Source organism: Cornus florida, unplaced genomic scaffold, assembly GCF_030987335.1.
Source record: "Cornus florida cultivar Cherokee Brave unplaced genomic scaffold, ASM3098733v1 CherokeeBrave_3.0.0_Hap2_Chr10, whole genome shotgun sequence".
In the NCBI taxonomy this organism is placed as follows: Eukaryota; Viridiplantae; Streptophyta; class Magnoliopsida; order Cornales; family Cornaceae; genus Cornus; species Cornus florida.
Window position 1 is genome coordinate 20,107,634 of NW_026775580.1, and position 17,878 is coordinate 20,125,511.

Below are 17,878 nucleotides of genomic sequence, written 5' to 3' on the forward strand. Positions count from 1 at the left end.
AACTATTAATAAAATTTATAAGTAACAAATCAGATCGGCTAACGGATGAGATTGGTTTTAAAAACCCTAATCCGATCAATGGACCTGTGAATTCCTTATTTATTAAGGGTGATGATGGATCAAATCAGACCGGATCGAACTAGGCATTGACCTAATCCAATCAGATCCCAACAGATAGGTAAAAAATTGAATCCAATTTGATCCATTACGTTACGAATTGGTTTTAAAGATTGGACTTTTTTTAAATAGCCTAACATTATAATATTTAACCATGACCCAATAAATATATTTTTAATTATTAAAAAAATTTAAAAGTAACCGATCAGATCGGTTTTAAAAATCCCAATCCGATCCATGGATCTGCCAAATTTTTTATGAGGTTAAAAAATCAATCCGATCTACCTGAAGAGGAAGGAGAACTTGAATACTTGCACCTTAGAAAGTTGGGCGTTCGACCAATTAAACTAAGCAGATAACAAAACAAATGAACACCCTAATTTAGAAGGAAAATCGTCCCGAATTTGAGACGGGTATGGGGACTCGGAATTGGTAAACGGGTGGAGTAGGGTTTACTAAATCCCGCCCCATTGCTATCAGTTCCTCATATATATTATAAAATATAAATAGTAATTCCGGGACTCGTCCGCAATTGGTCTATTTGGGGTTAGAATAGAATAGGAATAGAATTGCAAAGGGAGGAGGACGCAGAGCCGCCTCGATAAGAAACCTCATATCTTTTTCTTTCTAGGGTTCCTGGTTACCCACGCCGAGCATCTCCCACCGGCACGACGACCCCTGGAGGTCACTTCTCTCTCTGTGCGTGTGTGTCATCTTCTTTCTCTTCATTTTGGGTTAATCTCGTTTGTGATTCATCATCATGTTTCTGTTGCAACTTATTGGTTCCGATAAAACTCAGCGACAAGATTCAATCATACGTGTGATTTAACGTGATCGGAATGTTCGATAATGATTTTGATTCTTTTTTCTAATTCCTGATATTAACATAATGATGAACCTGTATCTATTCCTTCATTCAGATCCTGACAGAATTCAAACTAGAATTGTGATTTTCTAGATCTAATTTCAATTGTGCCTTGTTAACTGCACTAAAGTTTCGTCGTACAAATCTGGAAGCGATTTATGTAATTAAATAACACGAAACAGTCTGCATTTATCCAGGTTGCTTGTGAGGAGCCTCTTGTAAGTCATCATGGTGTCTTCAACTCCTTGCAGCACCGACACAGACTTGTTTGATTCCAGAACCCATCTTCATGAGTATGATAACCCTTTCTTCTCCAGAAAGAGGCTGAAGATGTCACACAGATCCGTGGGCAGTTATGACGGAGCTCCATCTTCCATGGAGCAAAACCAGAGGTATCAAGATATTGTTATTCTCTTGCTGATTTTATGTTCTCACTTATTTATTTATTTATTTATTTTTATAATATAAAATAAATAAAAATTTTCTTTGTTGGGTAAAGCCTGTTCAGAGGCTTGAATGAAGGTCACACGTCTTCATCATGCTCCAATTGCGATGGAGAAATTGGCTCACCTTCTGTGACGGAAATGAGCTGTCAGTCTAATGGCAATAGTGGCAATATTCCACAGCCTTGTGATGTTGGAGGGACTACATACCAGGACAAGACGTGCGCAGGATATGCTCCCTCTGTATTTGTGAGTGGATGGATGTATGTCAATGAACAAGGCCAGATGTGTGGCCCTTATATTCAGGAGCAGTTGTATGGGGGTTTATCTACTGGGTTCTTGCCGGAGGAGCTTTCTGTGTATCCCGTCGTAAATGGGACTATAATTAACCCCGTGCCATTGAAATACTTCAAGCAGTTTCCTGACCATGTTGCCACTGGCTTCTCGTATTTAACTGCAAGTGTCCCTGGAGTAAATGGGCCTACAAATTGTTTTCCGGTTTCTGATAGTGGTTTGCTATCAAATGGACAAGCTTTTGTTGCACCGATAGCCGTTGATTCTAACTCACAGTCTACATCCCAAACATGTGTCAACTACAATGATTATAGCTCCACACAGCAGATGCCAAACTCTGAACCAGCTAGCTTGACTGCATCTTATGCACCACCGGTATTACTGCTGTTAGTTTAGTAATTTTGTTCTGTCTTCCCAAGAAACTTGTATAATGCTAAATTATGAGAAGTAGTGCCATTCAAAATTTAAATCTTTAGGGTATAATACTATTTATTTATTTATTTATTTTTGCCTTTTCCTCTAAAAATCAGTCAATTGAAGAATCCTGTTGGCTCTTAGAGGATGATGAAGGGAACAAACATGGGCCTCACTCTCTCACAGAACTCTATTCTTGGCATCACTACGGATATCTTAGGGATTCAGTAATGGTAAGCTATATACAAATTAAGATCACCGTGATTAAAGTTTGTTATGTTATAAAATTTCATGGACCTATTCATGCTCAAGGAAAAATATCAAATGGGTTTAAATATGCAATGAAGTTTGGTTACATTCTGGATGAGCAACAAGAGTTTGTGGTGCCATGTCAACACAACTTTTTGGCTTTTCTGGTGCTGCATTCAGGGGCTACTCAGGCTTGTGCCAGGGCTCACACATACACACGTCAAGTAATTATGTGGAAAAGATCCTGGCATGCAGTTTGTGTAAAACTCATTGTCTTATTGTTTTGGTGCGTGTGCTGAAGTATTAAATATGTGATTTTACCTTTTGATAACTAAGGTTTTGGATAGTCTGCGTTCTGCTTTTAGAAGCAGTAAATGAAGTTGCACTATCTAATCAAAGAAGTCGATGGTGTTTGATCTTTTTATTTTTTATTTTATTCAAGATCGGAGGCTTTTCTGTCATGAGTTTTTAACAAGGAAAAAAGTCCAGGGAATCGATTTCTGATATCTTGTCAATGTGCGAACTTAGTGTACGCTGTGCAAGATGTTGCTTATATGGGGTTTGAAAGATTTTTCTGCTACCAAGATGTTTATTTTTATGGAGTTAGAAATATTGTTGCTAGATGAAGCTCTTGCCCACAGCCCACCCCATTTGGAGATAAGAAAATTTCCAACTTTGGTTATCTTATATCCCAAAATATCCTTGTCATCATCCTTGCCTCAATCCCGATCTAATGGTGGCCGCATGAATTTCTTCTATCTTCTAATGGGGTTTGGCCGCATGAATTTCTTCATTCACTTGGTGGCACGAGGAGAAGAGGGGTTTTGGGGTGTGACAGATGTTTTAGTCTTCTATAGGAGCATTACAAACAAGTTGTTGGAGTTCAAATGTTTGTATGTGGAGCAATGTGAATAATTGAATACTGCTATCGTTTTTCTACACAAATTATGGCTAATTTCCCTTAGTTTAGTAAGTTTAAATTTACATGAGTTATGCGGAAATGCTTTTGGTTAGCAATCAATACGCTTAGCAAATAAAGTACTTGCATTGTCTGTTTCTTGTTCAGTGTCAGAGCTACATGGTTGCAACAGAATGCAGGGTTGTGGCTTCAACATTTTTAATTGTATCTCATGTACAAAATTAGTTGATTCTTTCTCATATGTCTCTTTTGTTACGTGTAACTGAGAATGCTTCTTTTCATGGGTATATATTTTGCTTCATGATGATAATTCATTCTGTTTACTTTTTGATAAGTATCCATTCTGTTAAATTTTTAATAAGTATTCATTCTGTTTATGCTTGCTCTCATTCTGCTTTCTGATGATGCCGTTGTACAGGTATATCATGCTGATAATAAGTTTGGCCCCTTCACCTTGCAATCTATAGTAAGTACTTGGAGATCATCTGGTTCTGGAACTGTCTCTGTATATAATGTCGAATCAAATGATACTGGCTTTTTATCAAGCTTCCTGTCTGAAGTTTCTGAAGAAGTTTGCTCCCAACTACACTCTGTAATCATGAAAGCATCTCGTAGAGTCATGCTTGATGAGATTATAAGTCACATAATAGCTGAGTGTGTTTCTATGAAGAAAACCGACAGGCATCTTAAGTTTGAAGTGGCCAATCAAGCTGTTAAATCTGGCTCTCTGGATGGAAAAATGGTAATATATTCATGTTTTAAAAAAAGTTCTGATGATCTCATTTCTTCATTGCCTGAATCCTCTCTGTGGTGTTTTATGTGAACAGCCTGAAAATTTCGAAGGGAGGAATGACTATGCTGCTTCTGGGAGTGAAGCAGCAGTTTCCAGTAAAGTTTCTGACCAGAAATGTCTTACTAATGGAAGTCCTACAAAGCCCCCCTCAAGCATGAAATCTGTTGGAAGTTCTGAGAACATTTGGAGTGCATATTTAGCTGTCTATAGAGTGTTGTTTGATTCTTGTATGCAAGTCATGTGGAATGCTGTCTTTTATGATCCTATAGTGGCATATTCTTCTGCCTGGAGAAAGAGAAAAATTTGGTCTGGTCATAGTATTGCTGTTGAACAGCGCATTCGATGGACAGGATATGCTGGGAAGATTGAAAAAATACCTGCTGAACCTGTAAATTTTTGATTTGTTGATGGTTTATCTACTGTTTTTTGTTGTCTATATTGAACTGAAATCACTTCCAAAAATACACACATACACACACATATATATTGTACTGAAGTCCATGTCAATTGTTTACAGTTTCAATCAGAACCTGAATCTTCTGCTTGTGAGTTCGATTGTCCCCCTGGTTTCGAAAGAATGGCACCTGAAATGCATCTCCCCTTACCTATGGTTTCTTCATCTTTATTTGGGGAAGAAGAGTCATCTAAACAGGGCCTATTAGACACTGATGAAGATCATGATGACATGGTATACATTCTGGAAAGTGTAGAGAATGATCTCCATTTATCTGCAAAGATGTCTTTAGTTCAATATTTCAGCACTTTTGTTGAGGAGGAAGTGAGGAAACAAATTGACACTTCAGAAAATGGTGAACCAATTGAGGTAATGTAAACAAATATTGCCTAATCTTAAAATTATTTGCAGTATGTGTTCTTTTACGTTAAATAATCATACCTCTCGGGGCACTCGTCTTTTGCATCTTGTTTATGGTTTTATGTCTGTGCCAAAGTTTAGTTCAAAACTCATTGTCCTTGTGAAGAAGAATTATTCTTATATCTGCAGGTAACTGTTGGCTCTTCTGTTCACCACATTATTCCCGGGAGTCCTGATGCAAGTATACATACTTCTGATGATTCTCCAACTCCATCAGAATCAGCGAAACCATTTAATCAGGCTACCATTCCTGTATATGAAAATTCTCTGTCTAATTTTTTGTCAAATGCATTTGGTATACTTTGCAAGCATGCAGATGATGTGGTAAATGACCAAGAGATTGATGAGTTGCTCCCACCTGGATTTGAGGACAATTCTAGCCCACCTGTTCCATCAGGGACGCATAAATTTCGACCCTCCAGGCCAGACGAGTGCATTCCGAAGATTGGAGAATATGTCTCCATGGCAATGTGTCGGCAGAAGTTGCATGATGAAATACTTAGAGAGTGGAAATCATTGTTTGTTGACACTGCTCTTCGCGAGTACTTATTATCATGGCGTTCTTCAAAGGCACACTGTAAATCCGTTACTAGTGAGGTAGTTTTCTGATTTTTTTTCTTTTAGTTACTGTTGTTTACTTCCATGTTACATGGACTCTTCTTAATGAACCAATGCCTGAGCCCAACACACACCCCATTTGGGTATGGATATAGAATATGTACCTGTCAGAGTTGAAGAGAGAGAAAGACAATGAAGCACACAAGGATGCACGTACAAAGCCCAGAGGGCTACATAATCTTTATTTTGTTCTCTCTTAAGATTGTTTACAATGAGCACCTCTATTTATAGGTGAAAGAACAAAGCGATAAATATGGAAAATACATTAATGAAGGATTCATAAACTCAATCCCATAAATCACTCCAATCATATTTTATCATATACTAAAATCACTCCCACAATATTCTCAGAGCAATATTTTGTGGAGTAATTTAAGTTCCTATAATAATATTCTCCAACACCATCCCTCAAGTTGGTACACACAGAGATTTTAACTCAAGTGTCCAACTTGAAACTAAGTACGAAGTTGTTGAGAGTTCGAAAGGAGTTGCAAATATCCGAGACGAGTGATCCGAAGATCTGAGACGAGTTGATCCGTAAATCCGAGACGAGTTGATCCGTAAATCCAAGACGAGTATAGAGTAGGGTATGGTAAACCTGCTCTGATACCATGTCAGAGTTGAAGAGAGAAACAGAAAATGAATCACACAAGGATACACGTACAAAGCCCAAAGGGCTACATCATCTTTATTATTTTCTCTCTTAAGATTGTTTACAATGAGCAAAGCGATAAATATGGAAAATACATTATTGAAGGATTCATAAAATCAATCCCATAAATCACTTCAATCATATTTTATCATATACTAAAATCTCTCCCACAATATTCTCAGAGCAATATTCTGTGGAGTAATTTAAGGTTCCTATAATAATATTCTCCAACAGTACCCAACAGGTCTGGTGAGACATGCTATATAAATCTCTCTTATCATCTTCCTTCTGTTTCATTATTGTTTCAGAATACATGTCAATCATTCTGTTATGTAAAATATAAGAATTTTGAAAATATGAATTCTTTGGGAACATGATAAATCCAGCACTTAGACGCATACTCAAACCCAATATACACACTCGAGTCCAATTCCTTTGAAGTTTCTGGCTAATGCCATCTCTTTTTAGATTTCATACCATTGGTTTAGTAGTTGCTTATGTCTGTATCAGGACGGAGCACGCCAGACAATTAAGGAAAAACTTGATGATTCTTCTGCGGTACTTGATAAACCTAGGGAAAGGTCAAGAAATTGTCACAGTTCAGGCCCTTCAGAGGAAACTTTGGTGTTCAGGAATTATACATATTATCGCAAGAAGAAGTTGACACGTAGAAAGTTGGGATCTTTGTCTCAGTGTGCAACTTCAGGGGATGTTGGGTTACGAATTCAATGTGTCGAGAAGCCAAGGAAACAGGATACTTCTAGAAATGTGTCTGAGACCGCAGAAGTTGAACCTGTTATTGTGAATCATCAAAAACTTCGGCGAAATATTTGCCATACCAAATCATCTGTTGATGCTACTATGCACGGGGATCGCTTATCCCGTAATAAAGATGGTTGGAAATCAGTGAAGGCTGCTCATGCATCTCAAGGTAAAATATTTGCATGATTGTTTTGTGCTGGCGCTGCATTGATGTGTCAAATCTCTCAATAATATATTTTTTAAATGTTTGACTTAGTTAATGAGGTCAGAGGAGATGATTCAAAATGTAGCAAGGAGAGTGTCGCACTTTCCTCAGAGGGACCTGATGATGTTGAGACGGTTGCTAGTAAAAAATGCAAAGATGTTGAAAGTCAGGAGGTGCTCGCTGCTAAGTGCTCCAAAAAGTCACCAAAATGTTGGTATCATATCCCTGATCTTTTCTTTGTTCTGCATGTTATCCTAAATATTCAATTTCTGTGCTCGTCTAACAGATCCAGATCCTTGATTGTTCGGTTTGAATCAGGCTTTCGCACTTTTTTTTTTTTTTTTTACCGTTTCTTTGGATTGTTTGTTGTTGTATGCAGTAAATAAGGTAGCAAATCTGAAAAGGAACCATTCAATGGATGATTTGCCGCCAGTGCGCTCTAGAAAGGTTTTGAAACTAGCAAATAGTGCCGCCAAGCCAGAAGCACGTAAACAAGTTGGTACACAAAAGATCAAGACCAGTAGATCCAAAATGTCTAATCCTTGCCCCATATCTGATGGATGTGCTCGATCGTCAATCAGTGGTTGGGAATGGCATCAATGGTCATTAAATGCAAGTCCTGCTGAAAGAGCTCGTGTTAGGGGAATTCGTGGTCCTCATGCTCAATATATTGGTTCCAAGATTAAATCATCGCAGTCTTCAAATTTTAAGGGCCTTTCAGCAAGAACAAACAGGGTGAAGCTGCGCAACCTTCTTGCTGCTGCGGAGGGTGCTGATCTTTTGAAAGCTACTCAGTTAAAGGTCCAGGAGAATGAAACTTGCTTTGGCATGTCTTTATAGTAAAGTGATTTTTATTAAATTATCATATGTCTTTTGTTAGGCAAGGAAAAAGCGTTTACGTTTTCAGCAAAGCAAGATACATGATTGGGGGCTTGTTGCACTGGAGCCAATTGAGGCAGAAGATTTCGTCATTGAATATGTTGGAGAACTAATTCGTCCTCGTGTAAGCTTCACATCATCATTTCCTTTATTAGGAGCATAATGTTAGTTATTAAGCTTAATTGTAGTTACCCTTTTTTTTCATGTTTTCTTTCAATCTTTTCGTTTTCTTTCTTACTTATTCGGCATTGTGGCTTGATTAGGTTCTTGTTTAATTGAACAATTATTGTTTTAGGGTTTTTGATTCCAAAACCTTTTCTGATTCCATCAGCATGGTTTTTGGATTTCTCAGATATCTGATATACGTGAACGTCATTATGAGAAGATGGGAATTGGCAGCAGTTATCTTTTTAGACTAGATGATGGCTATGTGGTAAGTTAAACATGAGAGATGGAATATTATTTTAAGTAAGCCAAAATTATTTGATGTTTTTGCATCAGGTCATTTATGACATGCAGTAACTGGAACCTTATGGCTAACTGAACCAAAAAGCACCACCTGAAAATAAAATTGAAAAGGGTAGAGAAAATTCATTGTTTTTCTACTCTTCAGGCAACATTGTATGACTAAATGAACTTTCAATTTGCTTTCACCAAAGCCTTCTGACTTCCTCTGTCATCACAAAGACCCTCCTTTTATATTCAATACCCTTCTGTTTTGGCAAATTTTAACCTGAAGCAGCCAGCACTCAATACCGTGCAAGCTAAATTGTATGCCTTTGGCACTTGGAAAAATCTTACACTCTCAGGTCTCATCAGGGTGTAGTAGTCAGGTTTAGGCATTTTTATAAAACCTGATGAACATTTAGATAACTTCCAAATTTTTATTTTTATTTTATTTTAATTTTTTGGTAAATACATCCAAATTTTTATTATACTTAAAGAATAAAAAAAATAGTGATGATTTGTTCTGTAATATATATTTGATATATTTGTAGGTTGATGCTACAAAGCGTGGTGGGATTGCTAGATTTATAAACCATTCTTGTGAGGTAGTTGCATGAAGGAAATACCAAAGGATTGCTTTCAAATCTGAAATTGTCTTTCCAATTTAAAACCATTTTTTTTTGCAGCCTAACTGCTATACCAAGGTTATAAGTGTTGAGGGTGAGAAAAAGATTTTCATTTATGCAAAACGGCATATTGCTGCTGGCGAAGAAATTACTTATAATTACAAGTTTCCACTTGAGGAGAAAAAGATTCCCTGCAACTGTGGTTCCAGGAGGTAATGAATTGATAATATGTGGTTGTTGCTTGGGCATGTATGTCTCTAACTTTACGGTTTCAGTTGTGCCACCGGTTTTTTGGTTGTCTATGCAATAATTGGCAAGTCTTTCTCAAAGCGATTCTCTAGGAAAACAAGTAAATGAACTACCTGGAGGTTCTAGTCATTACTTCACTCAATTGTTGAAGTAAAGGCATGGATTATATCACAAGATAAAAAAACAGACATTTCTTGATTTTTAATTTATTCACTTTGAATAATAGATCTTAAAGTTTATAATCTTTTGGACTCTTTTTCTTTTTCCTAGCTACACGGAAGGATCATGCACAGGTAGATTATTTAGTGCATTCGGAGCTTGTTATATAAATGAAATGTTTGGCCGATTTCCTTTTAAAATCCATGACTAGTCCGTCCTTTATGAAAGGAAGTTTGGATGTGAATTTCTTCTTGGATTTACTGGATCAAGAATTCCAAGATTTTCATTATACATTGTTCATCAAATATAGGTTTGGTGCATTAAACATGTCAATAGATTTTAAAACAACTCTATGAAATTTACTTGGTATTCAATGAAATAACTTTATAGACTAAATTAATAAGTCTTGAATTTCAAGATTGTTTCTTATGAGCTAAAAAAAGGGAGAATGAAAACAAAAAGTTCAAGAAGAAAGCGTGGATCTTCTCTCTCAAGGTTTTCACCTCACTTCATAATTAATACATTTGCCTTCCTCTTTTGGCTTCTTATGCTATGATGAATATTGCTGCTAATATCAGATCTCATCATCCTTCTCTAACCTGAACTTTAAGTGGGTAATTTTTAAGCATGAATTTTATGTGGTTGCAGTCGTCATTAGTTAAATTTTTTGGATCCAGCCAGTGATGTCTGTTTGAGTCCTGACATTACTTTCAGGCCCCCATCAATTGTTATTGTTATTATTATTATGATAAGTCTCATTCAATGTTATTATTGTTTGCTATACTTTCATTTTAAGTAACTATTCTTCTTTCAGGTGTCGTGGATCAATGAATTGAGAAGTAATCTGAGTTACCAATCCTGGTATGAGTATTATTTTTTTTCATGTTGAGTTTTGTCCTCATTTTATTATTATTTTTTCCTTACTATTTTATTTTCAATTTCCACAGGTCATTTTTTTGGCGCATGTTGTGAAGTTGATAAATTTTTGTATAGGTTTGCAGCCTTTTCATTAACTTCCTCTTTTTTTTTTTTTTGGGGGGGGGGGGGGGGAGGGTTGTGCTGCTTGTGTGCTTCCATAACTTATTGCAGTCATTGGACTTTGTCACTGTTTTTTTACTTTTTATTGAAGGTGCATTTAGTTGTGTTGAATGCTTTGGTTGGTCCTGTACCTTTTAGGAAACTACCACATATATATATATACTAACATGCTCAATGTTAATTTCAAAATTTTTCAACTTTTCCATTTTTCGGTTCTTAACTCCACAACAATTGGTTTGTGGCGACGTAATGGGGAAATTTTAGACGGCATGAAATTGAGGTGATTGTCATCATTAAAGATGACTGGTCATATATATTTATATGTATAGGGAGAGAGATAGGGGCAAAGGCAAGGACATCATTATTGGTTTTTTTTTGGGTTTTTTTAGGCAAATGGCATGTTTTTGGTTTTAGGTCAACATTAAGGTCCTCAATGGAACTTATAAAAAATATATGTACATTAATATAATTAAGGACACCGATTCGAAAAACATTGTGGCAAGATACATAGAGTTAGTATAATACAAGGTAAAAGAGTTCGTATTGAGTTTATTTATTTATTTTTTATTATTATTATTTTGATATTTATCATTATTATTACTTTGACAACAAAGAACAATTGCAAAAAAATAAAAACAAATACATCTCTATATCCTCAAGCTATCCACAAAATTTACAAATTCCTCTATAGATTTTAAAGCCCTCTTGAAATATAGAAAAATAAAAAAATCAAAGAATTCAGAATGTACTGCTATAGCACCCAAATCGAAGTTTCCACACCATCAAAGGACCTGCTATTCCTTTCACACCACATTTCCCACCAAATTTAGTGAGGAACTTCCCTTTATGCATATCAAACTTGTCTTCTCACAATACATAATACATTAGCTCCAAAGATTTGGGCTTGCCCATTGTGGAAGTTGGCAACACCAGTTGCACCCCAAAAATTGGCAAAAAGCATTGTCTAAACATCCTTAGCGTAACGGGTGGGCACTTACCCATTTATCCAAAAGCTCAAACTATTGGGTAGTGCTGCATATTCACCCATTTATACCCAATCATTTTCTCATTCGGATCCAATGTGGGACAAATGACCCTTGTTACATTTTCCCCTACCCAAACTCGCAAAGCCCTCGTTGTGGCTCGGGCCACCCTGTCTACCCCGGCTGCAAACCCGGACGCCCTCCGGGCCTGGTGCTTGGCGTGACACTGGATGAAGGATTGAGTCTGGTTTTGATACCAATTGTAACGAGTGGGCGCTTGTCCATTTACTAAAAAGGTCAAGCTATTGGGTAGTGCTGCATATCCACCCATTTATACCCAATCACTTTCCCATCTGGATCCGATGTGGAACAAATGACCCTTGTTACACCTAGTTACTAGGCAATGCAAAAGGAGATGACTCATTGACTCCTCATCCCTCTTGCACATGTAACACCAATTGATCACAATCTGCCGCCTCTTTATAATTTTCAAGGGTCCAAATCCTTCTGAAAGTCTGTCCAAAAAAATTAACCTTTAAATGGTTAAATATTACTCCATGATTATAAAGGTTAAAAATTAGTAGTAGCAACATCATATAATCATTGTTATAAAGGACATAATTAAGGTTGAATAAATATTATGGACTAAGTTGTAGTATTAAAGAGAGCTTTAAGATATAGAGTGCCATTGGTATTATGTGATGAGGTTGGAGGGTAAATATGAAACAAGAATAGAAATATAAAGTGGCATTATGGGTGACTTTGGATGTACTAATGTGCAACTATGAAATAAAACTATTGTTTAAAGACATAATGATATTATTGTTTTAAATAATTAACATTGATGACAAACATGGACTTATGAATACTTATGAAGGCCTGAAGGGTACAAGTGAAAAGAAGGTAGATGATGGCATGATTGTGACTGTTACATGTTAAGGGCAAAAACAGAACAAATGTTGTTGATTACCACAATATATGAAACTGTCGACCACCACCTTTTATGTTTAGCAGTAGAGAATGCTTTGTGTTGGTGGTGGTATGTTTTACCAGCATCTAAAGATATTTTTAGTTTGCCTAGAAGTTACATTATAGACTAGATATTTTTCAAACTACTTGTATTGATCTTGTAGATTGCTGCACCCTCAAACTTATATCCTATACGAACATTTGTTCTGTCTGCCTTACTAGGTTTTCTCTTCTCTAGATTCCTAAATTCAGCCATCTTGTGGTAAACTTGGGTCATATATTATTTTAAAGGCCTAATCCACCATCCGATTGGCCCGCTTGAGGTATCAGAAGCAAAATAATCAGCATCTGTTCTGTTTGCATAACTTTTAAGTAGATGTTTTGATATTATCTTATTTGTGCTCTTGATTTGGTTCCCACTCATATAACAAAACTAAAATGTGAAGCAAAGAAGATATTAATTAAGTAAAGCGAAACAAAGCTAACTAAATGTCTTCTTATATGAAAAGGTAGGCACAAAGAGGGTGAGAAAAATATTTATAAATTAGCAAAGAATATAGATAATCAACTAAAGACCTAAATCAAAATATATGTATTAAGGGTGTGGATAACACAATACTAGTCAAAGAAAGTGATATATTAACTGGATAGAAGACTTACTTTCAAAATCTATTGAATAAGGAATATCCTAGAGGAGGAGGAGGAAATGAACTTAACATGGGTATGATAAATGAAGTCACCAATAAGGAGGTAGAGGACACGCTTAAGAAGACGGGGATTAATAAAGCGGTAGACCTGGATGATATACCTATAGAAGCTTGGGGAACATTAGGTAACATAGGAATTGAGTGGTTAACAAAGTTGTTTAACAGTATCCAAAAGCAAGGGAATGTGGCAAATGAGGGGATAAAAGTACAATAGTACTATTTTACAAAAGTAAGGGGATATATGAGAGAGGATACTAGAACAAAGACCGTGTTATTTGATAACCAATTCGGATTCATGCTGGGGAGATCAACAATGGAGGCTATATACCTATTTAGGCAATTAATTGAAGAATGTAAGAGTAAGCAACAACACTTACATATGGTTTTATAAACTTGGAAAAAGCGTATGATAGGGCCATGCAATATAATTTGGCGCGTCCTACAAAGAAACAAATGCCCTTATAAATTATAAAAGTATCCAAGATATGTATACAAAAGCTTTTTTGGACAACCCTTTCTCGACCAAAGGTGCTAACGGCGCTGAAGTAAGCCTGATGAAGATAAAGCCGGGATTTCCCTACGAGGCATTGGGAAGGGGAGGGCTAAAAAATGGACTAACGAGCCCTTCGCAAAGCTGTGTAAACGGAGGGTGAAACCCCCTACATGCCGGAAACGAAGATGAGATGGAGATTGGGCCATTTCTGCTGTTTCTTGTATGACTTTTCTTCTACCGAAGGAGGAGCGAGCAAACCTGTATGCCTGCGCACAGATACAAAACCTAAAAGTTGTACCACGTATGGTGACACTAGTGAGTTTTCCATAAATGTAAGATTGCACCAAGTTTCGGTGCAAAGCCCATATCTATTTGCAATAATCTTAGATTAGATAACAAAAGAATCCGAAAACAAGATTCCATAATGCATGATGTTTGCCAATGATATGGATAGTACTTGAGATGGCAACCGTTGACCATATTGGGATGCACGAAGCCATCTATGGTCCTTAATCTGTATGCCCGTCGCCTTGAACTCATGAATCAAGAATGGTCCTTCCCAGTATGGTGACCATTTACCCAAACCTCTCACTTTTGATCTAAGTGGTAAAGATGACTTTCCAAACCAGCTCATGAACTCGGAAGGAACGAACCTTGACTTCTTTGTTGTAAGCTCGGGCAACCTTATTCTTTTGGGCTTGCAAATGATCCAGTGCATTAAATGTTTTTCATCAACATCATCCAACTCGATACAGGCAATACAACATCATGACCATAAGTGAGGGCGAATGTGTGGTGCCTGTGGCAGACTGTGGAGAAGTCCTAAATGCCCACAAAGCATCTAATAATAGATCATGCCATACCCTTGGATTTCTCTTAACAAGATTTCATTATGCATGATGTTTGTTGATGATATGGTCCTCTTGGATATCTCTAAAGAGAATTTAGCAATAAAATTAGAAACGTGGAGAAATGCTTTAGAATATAAAGGTTTGATAAAACCGAGTATATGGGTTGTTTTTTAATTGAGATTTGGTCATTGATTATATAATGATAGCACTCTAAAATGAAAAGATTACTCAAAACCACTTTTGTTAATGAGGGTCGAAAATATAAAAAGATGGAGAGATAAATAGTGATGTAACTAGTCAAGTTGGAGCTGGTTGGACAAAATGGAGACAAGCTAGTGGAATTTTATGTGATAAGAGAATAACACAAGCTAAAAGAGGACCATCATTAGACCAATTATGTTGTATGGAGCGAAGTGTTTGGCCCTAATAAATAAACAAGAACGCCTTTATGTAGTGGAAATGAGAATGTTAAGACAAATGAGTGGAGTGAAGAGAGAGTGTCACTAATGGAAGTCTCAGAAAAAAAAAAATAGGGGTAGCACCCATTGGTGCGAAAATTCGAGAGTACACTTAGATGGGTTGGATATGTACATCAAAGACCTAGAGAAGTACCGGTCAAACGAGGAAGACGAGTGGAGATCTAAAATAACATGAGATTACGTTATTAAAACTGATTTTAAAAAGTTAAATATAGTAGGTGAAATGGCTTGTAATAGAAAAGCTTGGAGATGGAATTCATGCGGCTGACACAATTCATATTGGATTAAGGCAAGGATGATGATGATGATGGTTTGGTTCCCGCTTATTATGTGCATTAAAATCTGGAGTTGCCATACTTATCTGTAGTGATGGTTTTGGTATTTATATGCATCTAGTGATTTTTCTAGTCTAAATTCATATCTGCTTTTATGAACACTTGTGGTTTGAAATGTATGATTTATCTGTAGTTCTGTCTTTTGTTCTTTTATAGTTTCAGGTTACTGCAAATCTTTTGATGGTATTGATCTTTCTTTTTTTCTTTTGTGTGTGTGTGTGTAGCTTTACAGCAAACACTTGTCAAGCTAGCTTTCCTCGAGTTTACAGTGCGCTATTGCTCAACAGTTTTGCTATCGGATGTCGCGACTGTTAAAAAAGGAAGATGAATGAGTTGCAGCAGATATCACTGGATGCTTTTATCATCATTTGTATGTTTCCAAAACACAATGTTCAGACAAATTTTAATGTTGTTAGCATCAATTATGTTTTTTTCTTTAGTCATACAACACCAATAAATAATTAAGGATTCATAAATATTTGGACACCGTGTGATATGAAAACATTATTTTAGTCTAATATATAGAATTAAAAATTAAATAATTTGAATATTTAGCAGTGCCATCGTGCCTTCTTTTTTTGGATTTGACATGTGACGCTTCGATATGTACCCACACCTGTCACACGTCCATGCAACAGTCTATCATGCCTATCAGTTCAAATCTTGATTGTCACAAGTCCTGTCCGAGTAAAGAATTTGGATAATACTGGAGCCAGAAATGATGAATTTTGATGGTAATCTGATTATTGCTTAGTAAAACTAAATCATAGAATATTTATGCAAACCGAGTGTTCTTTATTGGTTTCTTTTTTGTGGTTCCTGAAACTGAACCGTGAATGATTCTTGAAGGGAAAATGTGAATAAAAGTAGATGGATTGTTGGAAATTGCTCTTGGCACTTCTCTGGTTGAGCCTTTTTCCATTTGTATCTTTGCCAGCACTGGACTATTTTAAGATGTTATTTATACAACTTGAACCCTCAATCAGTTTCTCACAATAGAATTTATGCCTTTAGCTATACGACAGTTTGAGGGTTTTCCCAAAACATTTATTTCTGGTATTTGTTTTAAATCAACGCCAAACGTTATTTGTTTATTTTTGATTGAAGCTGTTTATCATAGTTAATTCTTAGGAGCTGTGTGAGTAATGATTTCTTGCTCACCGGTAAGCAAGAAACTTTCTCCACACCACGCATGGTGACCGTTGGATATGATTTAAGTATAAAAAAGGTAATTACCAAAAGAAGATAACAATCATGTCCGACTGTCACCACTCTTGGAGAGGATAAATTTCTTGCTCAGCAGTGAGTAAGAGATCATTTATATATATTAACACTCTACGGCTCTCAAACTACTAAGAATACATCCTCTGATGGTTGATTTCAACACTAACAAGCTTAAAATCAATTCTGGAAAATATATATATATATATATATATATATATATATATATATATATAAAATTGAGTTCTCAACCAATTAGGTCTGGATGAGAAACCAAGCACATTTGTAAACTGAAACTGAATGTTGGAGATGAGATGTGGATTTTACACATCTTTTGACATCAAAATTGGAATATTATTTCTTCTTTTTCAATATATGCATATATATTTTCTCCAATTGGGAGTATTGGAGTATGATTCTATTGGTTTGGTAATTTTGCGGCTTAGAAACTCTAACTACTAAGAAATCATGTCATATTTCTTGCATGAGATTGGGTGTTGATGCTATATTTTTATTTTGTTTTAGGTCGTGGTTGCAGTTCTTGATAGAGCAACATGATGTGATTATGGTGATGCTTTTGCAGTGGTATTTTTGCCTACTTGTCAAAGAGATGAATTACAGACTCGTGTGCATATTCTTGTAGATACCTCTCGGTTGCAGATGAGTTTCTCCTCTATAAAAACTGTAAATCGGTTTATCATTTTCTTTTGCTTTCGTTGCATTTTGGGAATTTGATACTATGTACAGACTTGTCTTAATTCTTCATTCTTTAATATATAATATAGAAATTTGTTCTTTTTCAGCACATACATACTTCTCTTAATGTTTAATTGTTAGTGAAGAAACTTTGTACCCTCTGGCACTAAAATGCATGTTTATGTCTTCAGTCTCATGTTCAAACCATACAAGGATTAGAGAAAACTCTTATAATTTTGCATTTCACTCTATATTAAGCATCGTTTATCAAAACTTAACTCAGGCAGGATGCCCTAAAACTGATGTGTTCCCATCATATGTTCTTCTAGTAGATATGAAATGGTTACATATGTATGAACCCCCGTATGTTTTTATGGTTAGTAGTTGTCAATTAAAGATTTGGACTCGCTTCAAAAATGTTAAAAGCCCTATCTGGCAGTCATATGGATACAAAATGCAAACCTGATGACGGAATGTGTCCAGAATTTTGGTGTGTGAATTAATCGAAATCAGCTATTAAGCCCATAAACCCCTTGGTGGT

The 17,878-nt window shown here is 36.1% G+C and overlaps 1 protein-coding gene across 6 annotated transcripts; it reads left to right on the forward strand.

The window, feature by feature from the left end:
• Positions 1-652: 652 nt before the first annotated feature.
• Positions 653-17,446, forward strand: LOC132280196 (histone-lysine N-methyltransferase ATXR7). Of its 6 annotated transcripts, none has more exons than XM_059782361.1 (19): positions 653-822; positions 1,180-1,374; positions 1,482-2,094; positions 2,250-2,366; positions 3,720-4,043; positions 4,129-4,482; positions 4,612-4,917; positions 5,098-5,565; positions 6,749-7,169; positions 7,257-7,415; positions 7,585-8,006; positions 8,086-8,208; positions 8,437-8,517; positions 9,083-9,136; positions 9,218-9,369; positions 10,380-10,426; positions 10,513-10,558; positions 15,645-15,790; positions 17,167-17,446. In XM_059782361.1, exons 2-16 carry the CDS (start codon positions 1,211-1,213, stop codon positions 10,399-10,401), a joined length of 3,780 nt encoding a protein of 1,259 aa, XP_059638344.1. In that variant the 5' UTR covers positions 653-822; positions 1,180-1,210; the 3' UTR covers positions 10,402-10,426; positions 10,513-10,558; positions 15,645-15,790; positions 17,167-17,446. The 6 variants fall into 6 exon arrangements, with proteins under 6 accessions (XP_059638344.1, XP_059638343.1, XP_059638342.1 ...); XM_059782360.1 differs by having other exon boundaries at positions 653-816; XM_059782359.1 differs by having other exon boundaries at positions 653-801.
• Positions 17,447-17,878: the final 432 nt, after the last annotated feature.